General features: G+C 35.9%; 3 protein-coding genes across 5 annotated transcripts; 1 reads left to right on the top strand and 2 right to left on the bottom strand.

The window, feature by feature from the left end:
- The first annotated feature begins 712 nt into the window (after positions 1–712).
- LOC106356244 (cytochrome P450 76C4-like) lies at positions 713–4,095 on the top strand. The gene is made up of 3 exons (XM_013796034.3): positions 713–1,980; positions 2,469–2,991; positions 3,199–4,095. The coding sequence occupies exons 1-3, from the start codon at positions 1,538–1,540 to the stop codon at positions 3,796–3,798; spliced, it is 1,566 nt and encodes a 521-aa protein (XP_013651488.2). The 5' UTR covers positions 713–1,537; the 3' UTR covers positions 3,799–4,095.
- A 5,908-nt stretch (positions 4,096–10,003) lies between these two features.
- LOC125576111 lies at positions 10,004–12,467 on the bottom strand. The gene is made up of 6 exons (XM_048735481.1): positions 11,838–12,467; positions 11,663–11,696; positions 11,053–11,559; positions 10,786–10,958; positions 10,557–10,719; positions 10,004–10,482 (listed from the first exon to the last, which is right to left on the bottom strand). Exons 1-6 carry the CDS (start codon positions 12,465–12,467, stop codon positions 10,004–10,006), a joined length of 1,986 nt encoding a protein of 661 aa, XP_048591438.1.
- A 5,383-nt stretch (positions 12,468–17,850) lies between these two features.
- Positions 17,851–20,331, bottom strand: LOC106357878 (uricase). 3 transcript variants are annotated; one of them, XM_013797596.3, is made up of 8 exons: positions 19,868–20,331; positions 19,575–19,667; positions 19,406–19,481; positions 19,212–19,321; positions 18,725–18,816; positions 18,464–18,637; positions 18,284–18,377; positions 17,851–18,202 (listed from the first exon to the last, which is right to left on the bottom strand). In XM_013797596.3, exons 1-8 carry the CDS (start codon positions 20,069–20,071, stop codon positions 18,119–18,121), a joined length of 927 nt encoding a protein of 308 aa, XP_013653050.1. In that variant the 5' UTR covers positions 20,072–20,331; the 3' UTR covers positions 17,851–18,118. The 3 variants fall into 3 exon arrangements, 2 of the variants coding, with proteins under 2 accessions (XP_013653050.1, XP_048592524.1); XM_048736567.1 differs by having other exon boundaries at positions 19,406–19,667; positions 19,868–20,229; XR_007314799.1 differs by having other exon boundaries at positions 18,086–18,202; positions 18,464–18,654; positions 19,406–19,667; positions 19,868–20,250.
- Between the last annotated feature and the right edge of the window lie 110 nt (positions 20,332–20,441).

Below are 20,441 nucleotides of genomic sequence, written 5' to 3'. Positions count from 1 at the left end.
ATATATTTTAACTTAACTAGTTTTCTAATTTTTTAAAGATTAACCTATTAATAGGGGTTGGAGATAAATAAATTTAAAACTAGAAAAACACTAATTTAGTTATTGTTTTGAAATTTTAGATGAAAGTTTATCAATGCAAGAAATAAAAGCTTAATATGTATTTTAAGTGAGTAGAAAATGATTTTGTCCATAATTAAATTCTATAACAACTTTATATATTAGATTTTAACACTAACCTGTTAATATAGTTTGCCGGTGTTTTTTCAAAATTTTGATTCTTAAATATGTATCTGAAGTGAAACTAATTTTTACAGATGTCCATTTTTTTTTAAATTGACACTTATGTAATTCACCAAATTTATAAGAAGTTAAGAAAAAAAAACTTAACTCATATCAATGAAACAAAAACGAGAACGAAAACATAATTTTATATATGTAACAAACACTTATGGAGAGTCAATAGTAAACAAATCGAGAGCATAAAACTAATTATCTTTCGTCATTATACAATCAATGCTGGCTATTTGATTTTGGTGATTTGTGTCAGCCACAAAACTTAATTTCTTTTTGTGTATATGAAACTTTAAAAATAATTAAAATGAGATGTAATACATTAATTTTTCAACAACGATGATTTATTTAAGAGACCAACATTTGTATTCGTTATTTTATAATTGATAAATATTATAGTATTGCAAAATGTTAAAACCATTTAATAAAAGAAATTATTTAAAAAAAACTTACCCTGCGCATACGCACGGATTATCATCTACTTTTCATTATGTGGTGGTGGACCTTCAAAAAGTCAGCTAAGCATAAAACTAGTTTATCATATTGTAATTTCCCGCAAGCAATTATGTTGAAAACCTTCGCAGATAAAGTTAATTAGCATAGAACAATGATCACACAAAGAACCACTATCTATCAATTTAAGGTTCAATAGAATATACAAGAAAAGTAAAACAGAATTTTAAAATTCAACCCACTTCTAGTTTTAACGCCTCAAGTATTCATTGGATTGATGGATTCTTTGGGATTTGGATGTCTTGATTAGCTCGAGATATGCATGGTCATTTGATATTTAATTAATAAGTGCGAATTAATATAACGTCCAACCAATAACAAATGGCCAAACAAATGTCACATACTCTTCCAGTTTCTCGTTAAGCGTCACATTAACATTTTTCACACAGACTAAAAAAGTAACGGAAATATATGAAAATTGTTATTAATTACATCTTTTTGACCAATAGTATTTGAGATAAATAAAATTATTTATAAAATTAAAACAGTTTGTAATTAATTATCAACTGAAAGTAAGTATAATTTGCATTAAAATTGTAAAATAACACTTTTTGTAAAAAGCTAAAATGACACTTATAATGAAACAGGTGGAATATAATCTAATAATAAAATATATAATGTATAAAAATAAAATATCATTGATTTGTTGCCCTTTTGTTTACTTATACATAATAATTGATTAAAATAAAATTTGTATTATTTTATCAAACTACCAATAGTAGAAACAAGAGATATGATATATTTAGACAACGTTTTGCAATTTCTATCAACTGAGAAAGCAAAGATGGAAATTGTCTCAGAAAACCTGTTCTTGTCATTTTGCTTTATCCTATCATGTTTCTTTATTTTTACCACCGTAAGATTCCGACAGAGCTCTACCCGATCCACCATGCTTCCTCCTGGACCTCCACGGTTACCGCTCATAGGTAACATTCACCAAGTCGGTAAACTCCCACACCGTTCATTCACGGACCTCTCAAGAACATATGGACCAATCATGCATCTAAAGTTTGGACGTTTAAACACAGTTATCGTAACTTCACCAGAAGCTGCAAGAGAGGTTCTAAAAAGACACGATCAAACCTTGTCTGGCCGTAACTCTCCTAACTCGATACGGTCCATTAATCACCAAAACGTTTCTGTGGCATGGATTCATCCGTCAACGGCCCGTTGGAGGTATAGTCGACTATCTATTCTTTTTCTATTGGAATTTGTTTATTTTCTCAAGAGTTTTGCTACTAAAAACTTGGATTGTTTCGATCAAATGCATATAGTTGTATTTTGTGGCTTTTAGTAGTTAGGCTTTCTTTTTTACATTTAAGAAAAAAAAACACTGTATTTATATGTTTCAAATTATAAACGCAAAATAAAGACCATATAATTTTTAGTTGTGGTAAAAAAAATTAGTTGTGGTATATTTGCGTTTGTTTTTGCAAAGGCATACACGGAAAATAAAATGTTCTTTTTTTTTTTTGCTTTAAGTGATTACTTTTACTGCAATCTTCAAATATGTTTTTACGGGAAATCTTGTAAGCATAATAATTAACATGGTAATTTATTATTATTATCTGTCAAGTTGATAATTTATATATATGCAAGCATAAAAATCAAACGAAACATAGACCTCTAAGACAGTAACCAATTGTTGTTATGTTTTGTTTCAGACTGTTGAGAAAGCTGTCGGCTACTCACATGTTCTCGCCGCAGCGTATTGAAGCCACTAAAGCTCTGCGGATGAAAAAGGTGCAAGAGCTCATGAGCTTCATGGATGAAAGCAGCGAGAGAGAAGAAGCTGTTGACATTTCTCGTGCATCTTTCATCACAACACTTAATATCATATCGAACATTATATTCTCGGTTGATCTCTGTAGCTACGGCTCGGAAATTTCAAATGGATTTCATGACTCAGTTATTGGAGGCATGGAAGCTGCTGGGAGTCCAGACCTTGCTAACTTCTTCCCGTTTCTTGGGTTTCTTGATCTGCAAGGTAATAGCAAGAGGATGAAGTTCTGTACAGAGAGGTTGTTTAAGGTTTTCCGAGGGTTCATCGATATTAAAACTGCGGAAAAATCGTTGCGGAATGATCCAAAAGATGCTTCCAATAGAGATTTTTTGGATGCGCTTCTTGATCTCACCGTAGGGGATGAAGCCGAACTCGACAATAATGATATTGAACACCTTCTCTTGGTAAGTCCAACTGTATTGCACATAATCAATAAAAAAAATCATTAATCTTAGTATTTCAACAAACCATAGATTGATATGTCAAAAATATGATGATATAATTAAATAAAAGACATTATTAGACCTATATATTAAGTTGGAAATGCATAATTTGTTTTTATATATGTATGAAATGTCGAGCTCACTCATATATATTTGATTGTATATCAGGATATGTTTATAGCAGGCACAGACACAAGCTCTAATACCGTAGAATGGGCAATGGCAGAGTTACTTACTAACCCTAAAACTATGGTGAAAGCTCAATCCGAGATCCAACGTATCATAGGCCAAAACGGGTTCGTTCAAGAGCCTGATATCTCAGAATTGCCCTATATACAAGCGGTTGTGAAAGAAACTTTGCGTTTGCACCCAGCTGTTCCTCTTCTCCTCCCACGGAAAGCGGAAAAGGACGTAGAGGTGTTTGGATACCTTGTCCCTAAAGATGCTCAGGTTTTGGTGAACGTATGGGCAATAGGACGAGACCCAAACGTGTGGGAGAATCCGACCCAGTTTGAGCCAGACAGGTTTTTGGGGGAAGAAATTGATGTGAAAGGTAGAGACTATGAGTTAACACCGTTTGGGGCCGGAAGAAGAATTTGTCCAGGATTGCCTTTGGCTGTGAAGATGGTATCCCTTATGCTCGTTTCTCTTCTTTATTCCTTTGACTGGAAGCTTCCAAACACCGTCGACATGGAGGAAACCTTTGGTATTACCTTGCACAAGGCCAACCCGTTACATGTTGTTCCTGTTAAAAAAAATCGTCACTAGTTGAAACATTGAATGCTTTTTTCTTGGTTAGTAATGTTGATGTATTGAAAATTTGAAGTTTGTTTTTGTCATATTATATATTATTTATCTTATGAATGAATGAATATCACAAACCATACAACTATTGACCTGATTACTAGAATAAAAGCAAAATTCATCTCATTTCTCAAACGCTCTTTTCTCAATTGTAATTTATAAGATTTCTTCTCACAAGGATCTTATGATAAGGTGGCTAAGGTCTGAAGAATGTTAGGCATCCATAATGATATTGGGACTTAGTTATATCTGTAGGGTAAACCCATAAACAAGCTCAAACCATCAGTTGGCTTTTCGTCAAAGCTACCGATTATGCAAGCTCAAGCTCAAAACATACACAAATATTTTTTTTTGACAACAAACGGTTTTTCTGTTATTCAAACTTGAGGTAGTCTGAGTAACCAGACCAGAATAGAACAATCAATAAAACAAAACTCTCTATAGAAAGACCTCGCAGTCTTAGCTAAAGAGTCAGAAATCTGATTTTGCGATCGTGGAATATAAGTGAACTTGAAGTCCGGGAAGCATATCTGCAGAGTCTCTATACTCTCCAATTCTGTTGCAAGGCTTGGCCACGCATGAGGCTTCTTAATCATAGCGATCAGCTCCTTACAATCTGTCACAAAGCTCTGGCATGTCGAATGTTGAAGAATATTCTCCATCGCCCATCGCAGTGCTTCTACTTCTGAATGCATGGTAGATTCGCGTCGAATGTAATTTCGTGTCCCCATAAATTGAATCTTCCCAAAGCTATCCATCCAAACCCATCCAAACTCGCTGAACTGTGATGTGGATGTCCATGACCCATCTAACATGCAAATATTAACCAAGTTTAAGACTTGAGGTTCCTCATTACTGTGATCATGTAGCATTGGTGGCACCATCTTGTTTGCATTAAACCATGCTTGACATTCACTCTCTGCATAACGAACTCATTCCAATGGATTCCTGTCTATCCCTCTAAAGAGTTTGTCATTCCGGGTATTCCTAATATACCAGATTATCCAGGGATAAAGATCCATGTCTAGTTCTGGCTCGACAATGGTGTTCTTTCTCCAAAAGAGATAGTCCATATTAGCGTAAATACTCGGCACCGGAAAGATATCTGGACTTGTTGGAGTCGCTGATAGGGACCATGCTTGTAAAGCTGGCGGGTATTTTAATATGGCATGTGTGACAGATTTTTCTGGTTCTCCACATCGTGGGAAATAGTTATCGCACCTCATATTACGCCCTATTAAATTCCTCGTTACTGCGACATGACATGTTATCAATTACCATATAAGATGACATATCTTTTGAAGCGCTTTTATCTTCCAAGCAAAGGCCTGAAGCTTAGTGATACTTGGCTCCAGCACCGCCTTTTCTTCCTCAGACTTTCATAAATTCTGAGCTACCCAATATCTAGTTTTAATTGTATACTGACCATTTCTGGTGTAGTTCCAACATAATGTATCACGACAATGAGTTGAGCTTATGGCCAAAATCCTTATGAATGGTATATCAGCAGAGCTAACATAATCCTCCAATAATCCAACATTCCATTCATTTAATTCCTGATTAATGACGTCGCTTACTTTCATATTCAGGTGCAAAACTGGGGCTAAAGGGTGAGCTGGCCTAACTGGTGTTGTAGGGATCCAAGGATCCTCCCACACCTTGACCTCATATCCAGAAGGTATCTTTTGTCTGATTCCTAATAGCAGTAGCTTTCGTGCCGCTGAAATACTAGTCCACACATAGGATGGGCTGCTTACAGAGCTTACTCGCAAAGGTGAACTCAACCTGTAGTATATTCTCCTTAAAACTCGGGCCACTAGCGAATTAGGGTATTGAACTAGCCTCCATAGTTGTTTTGCTAATAAGGCCAGGTTGAACTCATGGATCAAACCAGAAACCAATGACTTCCTCTTTGAGGTGGATTTGAGCTCCACCAAAATTGTGCAATGTCACTTGCAAGGTTCTCACATATCTCCAGTGGAAGAAGGAAGTTAGATATAACATATGTCGGAAGAGCTAGTAAGATAGATTTAATCAAAACTCCCTTTCCACCTTTTGAAAGCCATCTACATGTCTATCCATTCACTCTATGCATTAATTTGTCCTTGAGAAATGCAAAGAATTTGCATTTAGATCCACTAATATCTTCTGGAATTCCTAAGTATGTCTTCATTCCTCATTCATTCTGGATTCCAAGTGTATCTTTAATCTGTTGTCTAACATTTGCGTTTATCCTCTTACCAAAGAGTAATGAGGATTTCTCAAAGTTAATACATTGGCCTGATGCTTGTCCGTATTTCATGACTACTTTCATCACTTCTTCACACTCACGGGGTTCCGCCTTACAGAATATATTGTTATTGACCACATGATATTAATTGAAAAATGATTTAAAGACACCACAGTTGCAATACATACCACCTCATGAAGAGTGGCCATCTTATTTCGAAAACAAGGCAAGAGCCAAAAGTTGAAGAACATGTGAAGTAGTCTTTTAATTTGTCATTGCATTGTCCAAAAGCTTACATTTTCAAGTTTATACGGCTTAGAGTTGCTTCTATAGATCCATGAGGTTCATTCGTTGGCAGGTACACATATCATCCTTAAACTGCAAAATCAATTTATCAGAAACCATTCATATTCAAATCTTGTAGTTTCATTATGAAAGGTAACAAAAACATTAAGATTCTTACCTTAACCATTTAAGGGGTTTCTTTGGTTGAAAGATTTACAGGTAAAAAGTGTATATTTGGCATTTTAAGGTGAATCAATGCTACATCAGCAAACCTAAACCTATCATGGTAAGAATCACATAAACAGTGAAGAAAATGTCGACATATATGAAGATGGTACCATCTCAGTACAACCCTTCCCATAAGACAGAGTGTGCCTTGGACAGAGGGCTGTACACTCTGTTTCAGGAGGACCAAAGAAATTATCCATCAGCACCTTCTTTACCTCCATGAACTTCTCATTGAAATAGAGTTCTTTTTCGGGATGCTTACAACAGACTCATACGAGTACATGTCACCACGAACGTGTAGTATCAGTTTCACTAAAAAATATGATAAAAGTGGTGATCAGTTTAGAGTTTCACTCAACACTCGAAAAAAAAAAAACATTAGATGCAACCAAAGAGAGCAAAATCGAGAACAACCACACCATCTGCAAGCAAAACAATCAGAGATTTTATTGGGCATTCGTAACCTTTACACTGAACTAGTCCACTGGAGATAAATAAATGGTCTCAATAGAAGTATCTAATAATAGCTTTCATTCTTTTGTTCTTTCTTCTGATGTATACATCCAAAACTCTAACAACATTCATTAGCAACTTAGCTAAAGTGAATTAATATTTATTTACTAATTGGACAGCATGATAGACTACAAAAGAATATTCTTGTCTCATAATCTTTTTTTTTTGAATGAATATTAAATTTTATTCATCAAAAAGCCTTTTTACATCGAAGTATAGACAATGAATAATACAACTACTTATATTTCACCTTTGCTACTACATCTCCCACATTATTCAAATCTACTCAAAATACAATTTACACTCTAATTCCAAACCAAAACTGGAGTCCACCTTCCATACCACCCCCCTGTTTCTCATTAAACGGAGCTTATTCCTTACACCTTTTTCAGTAAGCTTCTTCAGAATGGAAAACGGCAAAGCCTGCTCCCCATGTTTTACCTTTTTCCTTTCTCTCCATATCGCATACACTACGGTTTAGAAAGAGTAACGTACACAAAAGAGCTCTTCTTACTCACAGTGTTACCTGATAACAGAGTCGCTATGGAGGACCAAGCATTAGTGTGATAACTTCACAGAATACCAAGCGTTAAGTGCTCCCACAGCTGAGAGGAGTAGGAACAATCAAAGAATATGTGGTTTCTATTCTCTGTGGCATTCTGACACAGCACACAAGTGGTGTCCACTCCCTGGCCCCAACTGGAAACTATATCCATAGTTGATAACCTGTCCAACATTGTCAGCCAAGTAATGAACGCGAACTTTGGTGTGGCCATGGAGAACCAAACACTTCTTGCCCATGGACATTGAGCATAGGATTCTCGCAACAGTAGCCAAGTCTCATGAGATGAAATTTCAGATTTGAACCCCAACTTCCTGCTCCATAAATTCACATCCATCTCGTTGTGTCTTATCTTTCTCCTTAACAACTATCAGCTCAGCTTCAATTTCATTAAGAACCACATATCTATGCTTTCTTCTCCTCTTATTACTCACTACAGCTTCTTCCAACGTAATCTCTTTCCTAAAACCCATATCAATGATACCTATTTCTCCCAATATATCAAAGAGGACCCCTTTATCAGACCAATTGTCGAACCAAAACGAAGTATGGCGACTATTACCCACCTCTTTTTTACATAAAGTTTTCGCAACATCCCTCAGTTTCAGTAACTTTCTCCATATCCAAGATCCTGCTTGAGTTGTAACCTTAACTTCCCAGAAACTCTTTTTTTCAGAAGATAAATCTTGATCCATTTACCCCATAGCGATTTACCCAATAACAACCTCCAGATGAGTTTTAATCCATACACCATATTAACCTCCATCCGAATCGCCAATCCTCCTTCACTTTTGAGTTTACATATGTCTCTCCAAGCAACCTTTGCTCATGTTGACTTTAAAGCCGGTCCTGACCAGAGAAAAGAAGCACACAATTGTTCAACCTCCTTCATACACTTGCTTGGAAGCCTAAATACAACTGCCCAAAAGTTAACAATACTCATAAGCACAGACTTGATCAACTGCAGCCTCCCCGCATAAGACAGAAAGTGAGTTGATCTTACTGCGAATCCTTTCCACTAGAGGTAGGTTGTCCTGCTTGTTCATTACTTTTGTCATCAGAGGAAGTCCTAAGTAACGAACATGTAGCTTACCCTCAGCGAATGAGAAGTTCATCAGTACTCTAATTCTTTCTACCTCAGACACACCAGCCATATACAGAGTCGATTTCTCAATACTTATGTTCAAACCAGACCACTTGGCAAAATCTTCAAATACTGACAGGGCCCCTTCAATAGATTCTTTAGTACCTTCTACGAACACCATAAAGTCGTCTGCAAAGCATAGATGAGTGAGGGAGAGTGATTGACACCGAGGATGTAACTTGAACTTCTTTTCTTTGACGGTTTTGTCTATCTTATGTGAGAGCACATTCATACACAAGACAAAGAGGTAGGGAGAGAGAGAGAGCAGCCTTGTCTTAATCCCCTTGTACTCTTAAAATACCCAGCCAACTCACCATTTACTTGTACCGAAAATGAAGGAGTAGAGATACAAAGTTTGATCCAGTGAATGAACCGAGCTGGTACTCCTACTGCCTCCAGACACTGCAGCACAAAAGACCACTACACTGAATCAAAAGCCTTCAAAATGTCAATCTTCATCACACATCAAGGAGAAACATAGACTTTATGATAGTCCTGAACCAACTCTGATGCAAGTAAGCCATTTTCCATCAGAAGCCGACCTCTTACAAAAGCTGACTGGTTCTCTGTAATCATATGAGGAAGAAGCATCTTTAGTCTATTGGCAAGAATTTTTGAGACCACCTTGTATAGGACATTGCAGTAAGCTATAGGTCTGAAGTCTCGCATCTCCAACGAGTCTGTTTTCTTAGGAACCAGAGCCAAAATTGTAGAGTTCACCCCTTTAGGAAGAAAACCATACCGAAAAACTGATTGAACAGCCACTGTGAAGTCGTTACCATGTAGTCTTAAAGAACTCGCTAGGATAGCCAACAGGACCCGGGGATTTATTTGAGGGCATAGCAAACTAAACTTTATGAATCTCATCTTCAGTGACCTTCTCTATCAGCATATTGCAATCATCTTCCGAGCATCTAAACTGAAGAAGACTCTGCAACTCTTCCATAATAGTACCAACATAGCTATCAGGAGATTGACTAAGAAATCAAGAAAAGAACCTCACCGCTTCCTCTTTAATATCCGTCTGTGTAGTAACCATATTCCCATCCAAACATCTGCTTTCTCGAATGATATTGCGCTTGACGAGATCTGATAGCATTGTGGAAAGTTTTATTGTTCTGATCCCCTACATCAAGCCAATGGAGCTTAGCTCTGTTTAAGAAAATTCTCCTCTAACCCCGCTACATGAAGCCACTTCTCATAAGCCTCAAAACTCCTCTTGAATATTGCTAGAACTAGGATTTGCCAAAGTTTGTTGCTGCTTCTCACACAAGTCCCCATGAGCTTCCTTAGCTCTTTTCGTTAAGTTTCCAAGTTTCTCTTTACCAATCTCCCTGATAAGAGGCTTTAAGCACTTCAACTTCTTTGAATATCTAAACATAGCATAGGTGGAATGATAGAGCCTTTGCGTAGAATCCCAAAACTCCTTGACTCTTGGGAGAAAAGATTCCAATTTCCCAATCGCATTAGCATACTTAAATGGTCTTCTTATTCTCTCAGTGACAGGAAAAATCTGAATCTTGCATCTCATATGCTCCGAGCAACCTCCCGCTTCAAAAACTGAATAAGCATTTGTGAATCTTTCCAACGCTTCTTCATTCATAAGTACTGGATCCAACTTCTTACAAATTACCCCTTCATCTCTTTTATTACACCAAGTGAACAATGGTCCTTGATAACCCATATCTGTGAGTTTATAGTGGAGCACCATTCTTTGAAAATCCCTCATACCACTTGGTAGTCATCCTAAGCTTTCAAACCCCAAACTCTCTCCGCATCCAAGATCTCATTAAAATCACCAACTAAGAACCAAGCCATATTACGAAACAAAGTAGAGTCTTGGTGGTGACAGAGATCTTCCCACAACCCGTTCCTACCTTCAGCCGTATTATTAGCGTAGACACAAGTGAAGAAAAATTCCTCCTTCTCCAACAACCCAACAAAACATGTAATTAGATGATCAGTTTTATACACCAGTATCATACAAACCCCATCACACCAAACCAACCATATTCTTCCTCCTTTACTATGCTCGTAGTTAGTCATATGAGACCACTGACTAAACACCTTATTTAGAGTACCTTCCGCTTTACTCTCCTTTACCTTTGTCTCCAAGATACATCCAAAACTCATATTGTTTCCTCTAACCCACTCTTGTACCACTGAATGTTTCAAATGTTTGTTATAAATCCGTGCACATTCCAGAAGAAGCTCGCCATTATTAATGTTTTCGTCGGGTAGGCCTTGTGTTCTTACCTGGATTTTCATTTGGAGCCTTAGCCTTCCGACCTCTTCTCTTCCCCGCTTTAATTTCCTCTCTTATTTGTTGCTCCAAGTTTTCATCTTCGAGCAGTTCACCCTCAAATATCTCTATCTCCTCATTTACCTCACTTACTACAACCTCGAGACCATTTCGAAATTCAGCAACTATTTCCCCTTCCTCCTCTTCTTCTACACTCAGATCTGAGAACTTAGACACGGATATTTGTATCTCATTATCTTTCTGTGTGGAGAAAAATAATCGACCTGTTTTTGCTGGAAAAACTAGAGACCACACATTGACCTCCTGATTACCAGCTGTAGCCTCCTTAGTCTTTGACTCCTCCTTAATAGAATCATCTCCCTTATCCACCATCTGCACTCTGTTCACAGTCTCTTCTTCTACATTAACCGATAACTTCCCTTCAGCCTGAGGGCTAGTAACCTTCTCAGCACTTACTTTAGTTTTTTGAGGTAAATCAGCAGCTTCCTTACGCTTCTTCCCTTTCCTTTAGTACCACAAACAGCTTCGCCATCGCCCATTTTTCACATAACTGGCATCTTGTCGGTAACCATGGTTAGTAGTAGTCCACTGTGAACTGCTTACCCTTCTTTGTGAATGTGATATGTTTAGGTAGAACCTTGGAGAAATCAACATTCACAAAAACTTTAGCAATTTCAAATTTTGTGCAAGCCACAGTTTCCAGGTGCTAGTTCACTGGGAATCCCACTGTACTAGTAACAAAACTGATCCCTTCCCATGAATACATATGGAGTGGAACCTTCTCCACGTGCACCCACATCGGAATTGATTCCTCTTCTTCCTCCTCAGACCTCGGAGTCCACTTTGAAACAATCATTGGAACTGCAGCTATATTCCACATACCCCGACAAATGATCTTTTCTCTAGCCTTCTGAGTCGAGACCTTGAACCTCATCGTTGTAGCATTGACTTCATAGACCTCAATCTTTTCTGCAGTGTAACCATACTTCCATATCTTATTCAGAACCATGTGGACCTTAGCTACATGAGGATCCAGATCCAGGAACTTTCCAACCACAAAATCATCCCATAATGGAGTAGAGTTATTGAGAATTTCATCCGGGATCTCCACCGTTTGAATACCATCCAGACTCGAAACCTCCACCTCGTATCTCTTCAAAACCTTCTTCGTTTGCGCAACCTCGACCAATGACGCCCCACTTGAACTCTTCAATTCAATCTGAATCTCCTGACCCTTCTCAACAACCCCCAATCTACTCTGTAAGTCAACCCCTCGAATCTCCTCTTGAACCTTTGCAACAACAGCCAACCCACGCTGCGAATCAGCCCCTCGAATCTCCTCTTGAACCTTTGCAACAACTTCTAATCCACACTGCGAATCAGCCCCTCGAATCACCTCTTGAACCATCGCGATAACTCCTCGATCCACGCTGTGGATCTACCCCTCGAATCTCCGCCTGACCTCCATTTGCCATCAACAGAGAGCTTGTGAGATCCGGTGGCTTCTTCGAAGCCATTAGTCGTAACCCTAGAAATCGCCTTTCAAATCGCCCTCAGAGAGTTTTCCCAAAACGGTGTGTTTTCATAAAAAAAGATTGTTGTCTCATAATCATACAAAATACATACTTGTTTATTGGTTGGCGGCTAAATGTCATAAGAGAGTTCATAGTAGGGATGTGTTGTACAAATGTAGTTAAAAATGTTATCCTACCATTATAGTCCACTAATATACATGAAACTCATCTCAAATCAAAATTGAACTCAATGATTATACCAAACTAAAAAATCACAAATGAAACTAATCTCAAATTGGAATCAAACTTGTAAGAAGTGGAGTACACAGAATAGAGAGTGAAAACACAAAGATCCTCAACTAATCTAAATCAAATTGGGAATGAAACTCGTAAGTAGAGCAATTCAGATTAAAATACACAGATCGTCGACTACTTTATCTGGAAACTAATCTCATATCCGAACAAAACTTGTACAGAAAACAGCGAAGAAAAGAAAGTGAAACACACACAAATTGTTAACTAATCAAAACGAAACTCTAAAACATATATGAGAAGAAAGTGAAAACACAGAGATCCTTGACGTGAAATTTATCTCAAATGGAAATCAAACTCATCATAATCTGAAACACATGAAATAAAGAGGAGAACAATTGTCGACATGAAACTCATCTCCGTCAAGCTCATAAACACAAAGATTATATCAAACTGAAAAACAAAACTCAACTAATCTGAATGACCGAAATAAAAATGCATAAGAATCGAATACATGATTGTGTAAATCTTTTAACTCTCAACGTAACTCATCCCAAATCCAAAACGAATTATGAAATCAAAATGAAAAATCTTACCAATTAAATCGCCTTTCTGCATTGTATCCGCCTGGAAAGCTTTGTTTTGAATTTCGAAATGAACTACGAAACGTAAAGCGTAAGCGCGTTAATTTTCACCTTATATAACAAATAGTAAACAATAAACAAATATTAAAAGAATGAAAAGTAGATATTTATGATCTGTAATATATGTTTGCCACTATCAATTTTGGCCTTCTTTAAGCATATTTTTGGGTTAATTGTTCAAATAGCCAAAATAATACGTTATTTAGTTTTTTTTTTTTAAATCAGTAATAAAACAATATTATAATATTGAGAGGATGTTACATAATTGTCCTCTACCATTTAACAACAAAAAGGTAGAGATTTTTGAAAAAGAGGAAAAGAAAAAAAACATTATGGTTAGTTTTGTTAATAATTGTTTTGGTTTATGGGACTGGCCAATTTTTTCTGGTTTTTATACTCAGCATGGTTATTCGGATCTCGGATTGGATCCATTAGGATATTTAGTCTTGAAGGCTTGAATTTACTTCTTTTTTTTCTTGTTTCGGGTTCCGGAAGATGTACCCGAAAATCTTTTGGATCCTATTTGGATATTATTAGTATTTTGGATATCCATAAAAAATAGGCCAATTTAGGTGAATAACTAATATAGATAAAGTAATTAGGTGATCATACATTAATTTTATCTATTTGCAAAACCCTGTATAAGGGCATGGTGATATTACATTTCTGTCCAAAAATATTATTGTTTGAACGTAGCTATTCGTAAAAGAATACGTGAGTCAGAGATATTGTGTCAGACTTTTGTAAGAGAAGATATTATGATGATTTGAATATATGGCTATAAAGTGATTTGTGTGTTAATGAATAGTAAATATTTCATATCCAGATATTTGACATTGTATCCATTTTTAAAAATTATATCCGGTTCTATCTGGTTCAACTAATTTACATGTACTAAATTGTATGGAAAATTCATATTTTATGCTTAATATCTGGATACTAGGTGATAACCCGCGCCCTGCGCGGAGCGAGGAGATTATTAATATATTAGATATTATAATATGTTGACATAATTAAAGTTATAGGCATAGTAAGAAATTCATATATAGGAAAGTACGGATTATAGCTAAGAATTTGAGTATGTGAATATAAATTTACATGTGATGGGCATGAGAATTAAATTGTATATTTGTTTGCATGCGGATAAATTATAAATATAATATTAAATGAAAGGTTTTTACTCATCACGCAAGGTTGCCATACACGATACGAACATTAATGCTCCTCTTTAAGCCCGTATATACGACATTCCTTATATGGTTATTGCGTGATGCGTTTATATGTTATGTGCACTAATAGTTCCGTGAAGGTCACGCCAAAATCAATCAGGAATATTCGTCGCTCGGTTATGGTAAGTAAGTCAATATATTTGATTGTTGTTTCCTTTTATATGTACACAATGTTATTGTGTTCACTTAATATTTGACCAAATTATCGTGTATAATAATTTGGAAGCGTGTGATCAGTTTGTTTCCTTTCTTATGAATGTTTATCCCTTTTTTTTGAATGCGTTACTTTATAAAGAAAATGTTCATAAAATTCTTTTATTTTTAAAAGGCTTTTCATAAGGAATGATCATAAAATGTTCATAAAATTCTTCCCTAAGCTTCATACGATTTGAATACGTAAAAGGCTGTTCATAAAATGTTGCATAAAAATGATAAAAAAATGTTGACTTGGCTGATAGGAATTGTTCTTCAAATGTTGCAATATAAGTGCATGAAGACAAAAGGTTTAATTTCATATAATGTTAAGGGTAGCATTATAACATACGTGAACAAAATTGTTCATAAAGAGAAATCGTAATATTAGTCGCCTCATAAGTTTGTTGCCTTTTAAAAAATAATCAATTTACTGTGTGCTTTAAATTCCGGTTTCATAAGAATCATTTCGGGTTGTAAGCATATATTATAATGCATATTAGGAATGGCATATGTTGGTAATTAATCTAGTAAAGAATGGGTTTTTTTATAAAGTTTGTGAGAGTGCATGAGAGAATGCCACATAGGAAATGGCACTCTTGTAAATCACACATGGGTTAAAGGTTTATTTCTAAGAGTGTTTCTCTTTTAATAAGAAAGGGATTTGTTCTTGTATCTGGTTATTGGTAAATTAAACCGGATTATGAAAAGAGTATCCAAAAGATGGTGTATATATCTATAGCATGAATGCATATAGAACACAATAATAGAAAGATAATCCATATTTTGATGGTTATGGCTTATGTATATGTAATATCAGTGTATATTAGAACTAAATTGATATAAAAATTCAAATAATATGTACATGCGATTTTAACCGGATATTACAAAGTTAATCCATATAATTGCAATTGAAACATAAACATTTTATCTGAGAGTTTCACATGGAATGACCACTATGACTTATCTGGTTAACTAACTTTGAACCCCAATACTAATGTTCATATATTTTCATCAAAAAAATCAAAAACCATCTGAGAAAAAAAAAACTATCTCAAATTTTCCTCTTGGTACAGCAATCCAATGATTTGATCGCCAATTTCCTTCTCTAGTCAACCAAGCGAGAACTGAGTGTTCTTTAGTTCCATTAAATCTCTGATATCTGAAAAGTAAAATATGATTAAGCAATGTACATGAATCAATAAGAAGTTAGACCAATATATACAAAACACATCATCTTGTTCAATGTTTTTCTTAACAACAATGTAATGCGCCCCAAAAAATACAAGAATTACATATGAAACGAAACCAAAAAGATGAACAAACAAATGAAGATGCATAATCATCAAGAAACCAAAATCCAAAAAAATTAACAACAAAAAATTGTTGGATGTCAAATAACAGATGTAAGAAACATTAACAAACCAGAACACAAGACCAAAAATTGAAACTAATCTGGTTAATTTTCCGAAAAACCATTATACCAGATGAAGATTAGAGATAAATCTTCACAAAAAGAGCGACCATGGGGCTATGGTATTGAACAAAAAAAAAACTCAAACTTTCAGATTCATCACAAGTTCCACCATTTCTCACATCAACCAAACAAAGAAGAAATAAGAATACAAGGTAAAACAACAACACAAAAAAACACCAAAACTCATATCTTTCTCAGCAAATGCAATACCAGAACAAATCAAACATCCAAAATAAAGATAAAATCAAAGAAAAAAGGAAGGGAGAAGATGTGGTTTCATAAAGCTTGTGATTTCGATTTGCTCTTAAGGCTTTTTCGAGTCTATGAAAAATAGATTCTCTTTAACTACACAAGTTTTTCTTTGTTCTTGATTTTTATTGCATTGTGGATTCGAGAGAGAAAGAAATGAGAGAGAAAGAGGAAAATAAAAGAGAGGTTAGTAATGTCAGTCCTACACACATGTTTATCTACAGAGATATAGTGGAATTAAAAAATTATGTACAATTGCATGGTCATTTACTTAATAAAATTTGTTTTCATAATTATCTAGTGTAAATGCTCAAAAATATTTTGAAAATATTAAAATAACATAAAACAACTAGTTTAATCATACATATATGAAAAATTGCTTAAAATACCGTTAATTTGATACCACTTCTTAAAAAATACTGTAAAATTTGGGTTTAGAGTTTAGTGATTATTGTTTAGAATTTAGAAAATATACATATATTTAGATATCAGCTATTCCGCTAAAGGTTCGAGTATTGATATTTTTGGGTACCCATTTGGGTATCAATATTTATGGTTACATGTTCAAGTATCAGTTCAGTTTGGTATATTGATACTCAAACTACCTGACCCCTTGGACCCATTCAGGCATTTTCTCATTTTCGGTTTGGTTCCAATTTTATTTTTTCAAATTGATTATGTCCACCCCTATTCACATTTTACAACGAGTATTCGGTCTGATTTGATTTGGAAATGTTGTACTAATATCATATCTTGTACCAAAATTATCACTAATCCTATATATCACTCAATTGAATCCCCTCATTTTGATAGTCTTTCCCTTTACAACTCCACGCTGGTATAACCGCGGATGGCTATAAGTTTGTTTTCCACCGATTTTATCAATCAAAGAACTAACGGAAAGATTAGTCATGTAGTTTGGATTCATAGTATTTTGACATGGTAGTCGTTTATTCTACATTTTAAAACTAAGATGCCTTTGCAAACAAAAGTTACACAAACATTGTCTTTTATACCACTCTCAATAGGTTATGCTCTTTACCAGAAATGATTCATATTTTGCATGTGGAAGTAATCAAAATGTAACCTTTCATAGATTTATGATGATTCTCCATTCTGTACTGACAATCATATATTGTCTCCAGACCATACTTCAATTATTTCTACAGGCAATGATCATGACCACCTTCAATAGTGTGCCTGATCCTTTACTCAAGCAGTTATAGAGCAATGATTGACTTCAACTACAACAACATTGTAATTCAAGTTGAAACATTTTGGGTACAAGGAAGGTCCTGTACATGGTTTATATAGCATATAAATGCAAACCCATGCATCACATACATTTTTTTGTGTTCAAAGACACCATAGTTGCTTGCAACATAGAGCTAGCACCTCATGAAGAGTGCCCCTCTTTATTTCATAAACAAGGCAAAAAAGCCAAAAGTTGTAGAACATGTGAAGTGTTGTGTTTAATCTGTCATTGCATTGTCCAAAAGCTTTTACATTTTCGAGGTTATGCGGCTTAGGGTAGCTTCAATAGATCCATGAGGTTCATCCGTTGGCAAATACACATCATCCTTAAACTGCAAAAGCAATTTATCAGAAACCATTCATATCTTGGAATGTCATCATAAAAAAGACAACAAAAACATTAAGATTCTTACCTTAACCATTGAAGGGTTTTCCTTTGTTGAAAGATTTACAGGTAAGAAGTGAATATTTGGCATTTTAAGGTGAATTGATGCTACATCAGGGAACCTGAACATGTCAAAAGAATCTGATCATGGTAAGAATCACACCAAAAAAAAAAGCGAAGACCATGTGGACAGATATGATGATGGTACCTTCTCAGTACAGCGCTTCCCATAAGATAGAGTGTGCGTTGGACAGAAGGGCTATACACACCGGTTTCTGGAGGACCAAAGAAAGTATCCATCAGAACTTTCTTCACTTCCATGAACTTCTCACTGAAGTAGAGTTCCTTTTTTGGGATGCTTGCAACAGACTCATACGAGTACCTATCAACCATGAACGTCTAGTTTCGGTTGCAAGAAATCAATCACAAATAAGAAATGTATGTAGTAGCATCATTATTTAACTCATACCTCCAAGATGCATTCACCTCTGTGGCAAGCATTCTCTCTCGAGTATCAGGCAGAATGGTGTACTTGTCTCTCACAAACTTCTCAAATCCTGACTGTTCATTTTCATTAAAGTGGCTTTTTGTGAGTAATGAGTTATCAGTATCTTTTTAAAACAGACTGATAAACTAACATCAAATCTCGTTTTTTCATATCATTCTTCTTTGCTTTTCCTCTCCCTCAACTTCACATGTTAGAGGAGCAGACTTGTATCTCTAACAGCTATAGACAAACAAGGACAGGTATAACGATCTACATTGTGTTTCCCTTTCTTATAGAGTAGACTCGGCAAGGGACTAAACGAGAGAAGACCGCCAATAAAAGAAGAAAAACACCAAAAAAGAATTCATTTTGCAAACCAATAACTCTATGCATCGCAGGAAACACTAGCCAAACGACATTTAACTCGCCACAGACAGAAAAATCAAAAGAAAAACAAAATGCTGTGTACCTGGGTTGTCTTGAGCAAAGCTAGTCCCGCAACACCAGAAGTTAAGGTTAGTGCACCAGACTTTTGTACTGTAGCCTCCACTGTATGGTTCTCTGACCCAAGCTTGAAACCTTTAAACAAAGCGAAAACCTTTATTGAGAAACTTAATCAAACCAAAGCAAAACTGGTTCCAAAAGAAGAGCCACAAAACCGACCATGTAAATGGGGCTTTCCATCGATGCACACACGCTCCCATGGCTTCTCAATGATATTAACAATAGCAGTGTAAACCTTGTAACAATAAACAAGAAAACAGAGATGGGTACACACACACGCTTTTAAAGAGTAACAAGCAGAGTGTATAACTGAGCTTGATATATATACCTGTGGATAAAAGGAGCAGAAGTGATTCCCTAAAAGTATTGCAAATTCCTCAACAGAGAGTCGATCTCCACACTCTTTCGCCTTGACATAAACCTTTTCATTCAAAAACATAACAGACACCAAAGGTAAGTTGGATACGTTCCAATCAAACAAAACAAAAGGTGGTTGATTCTCAAGAAACAGGGCAAGAACAAGAACATATATCTACAGCCAAACAAGTTGTTTCATTACAGTAAGATGATGTAATAAAAACATCAAAGCTTTTGTCTTTTTTTTGTTTTGGAGGGACATACGGTGTTTTTCATGGTATCGGTAGCGACGATGTCGGAGTTATCGTCACGGTGGTAAGAAGAGAGGCAGTGAGAGAGAAGGCTGATGCTAACGTTCCATTCAACAAAGTGATGAGATCCATCGGCGCCTTGACGCCAAACTCTCCCAACTCTCACTCTCGCCTTCCCATGTCTTTGCTCCACTCTCAACCCTCCTCCTGCTGCCATTTAAACTGATACAGATCGTACGATTACTAGAGGATCAAAAGGCCACAGTATGTGAGATTCCTGGGAGATTACTTCGATGGTCGGGTAAGAGAGAGAGAGAGAGAGAGAGAGAGAGAGAGATCGAATCGGATCAATTTCAATAATAGAGGAGGATGGATTAGGTATATGAATATAGAAAGAAAGCGTGTTGGGATTTGATTGCAGGACAGCACACGACTTTCTTCCTACGAAGTTGAAAGCTGACGTGTGTACAGAATCTCTAGGTGTTAGTTTTCACGGACATTCCGCGGTATTAACTCTTTCCCCACAATGGTTTTACGTTTTTTTTTTTTCTTTCGCGAAACAGATGATAAAATTTCATTTTAATTAA

This window comes from Brassica napus, chromosome A7, assembly GCF_020379485.1.
Source record: "Brassica napus cultivar Da-Ae chromosome A7, Da-Ae, whole genome shotgun sequence".
Classification (NCBI taxonomy): domain Eukaryota; kingdom Viridiplantae; phylum Streptophyta; class Magnoliopsida; order Brassicales; family Brassicaceae; genus Brassica; species Brassica napus.
The sequence above is the reverse complement of the archived record's forward strand: the minus strand, read 5'-3'. Positions and strand labels throughout refer to the sequence as shown.

What these genes read in the sequence shown, in the direction of transcription:
- LOC125576111 (XM_048735481.1), bottom strand. Translation starts at nt 12,467, where the DNA reads ATGGTTCAAGAGGTGATTCGAGGGGCTGATTCGCAGTGTGGATTAGAA. An exon ending in TATCACATTCACAAAGAAGG is followed by an intron (nt 11,560 to 11,662) that starts GTAAGCAGTTCA and finishes ACTAAAGGAAAG; the next exon opens with GGAAGAAGCGTAAGGAAGCT. An exon ending in GGATGCGGAGAGAGTTTGGG is followed by an intron (nt 10,483 to 10,556) that starts GTTTGAAAGCTT and finishes ATAAACTCACAG; the next exon opens with ATATGGGTTATCAAGGACCA.
- LOC106357878 (XM_048736567.1), bottom strand. Translation starts at nt 20,071, where the DNA reads ATGGCAGCAGGAGGAGGGTTGAGAGTGGAGCAAAGACATGGGAAGGCG. An exon ending in GAGGTGAATGCATCTTGGAG is followed by an intron (nt 18,638 to 18,724) that starts GTATGAGTTAAA and finishes CATGGTTGATAG; the next exon opens with GTACTCGTATGAGTCTGTTG. An exon ending in GGAAGCGCTGTACTGAGAAG is followed by an intron (nt 18,378 to 18,463) that starts GTACCATCATCA and finishes TGACATGTTCAG; the next exon opens with GTTCCCTGATGTAGCATCAA.
- LOC106356244 (XM_013796034.3), top strand. Translation starts at nt 1,538, where the DNA reads ATGATATATTTAGACAACGTTTTGCAATTTCTATCAACTGAGAAAGCA. An exon ending in CCGTCAACGGCCCGTTGGAG is followed by an intron (nt 1,981 to 2,468) that starts GTATAGTCGACT and finishes GTTTTGTTTCAG; the next exon opens with ACTGTTGAGAAAGCTGTCGG. An exon ending in ATATTGAACACCTTCTCTTG is followed by an intron (nt 2,992 to 3,198) that starts GTAAGTCCAACT and finishes ATTGTATATCAG; the next exon opens with GATATGTTTATAGCAGGCAC.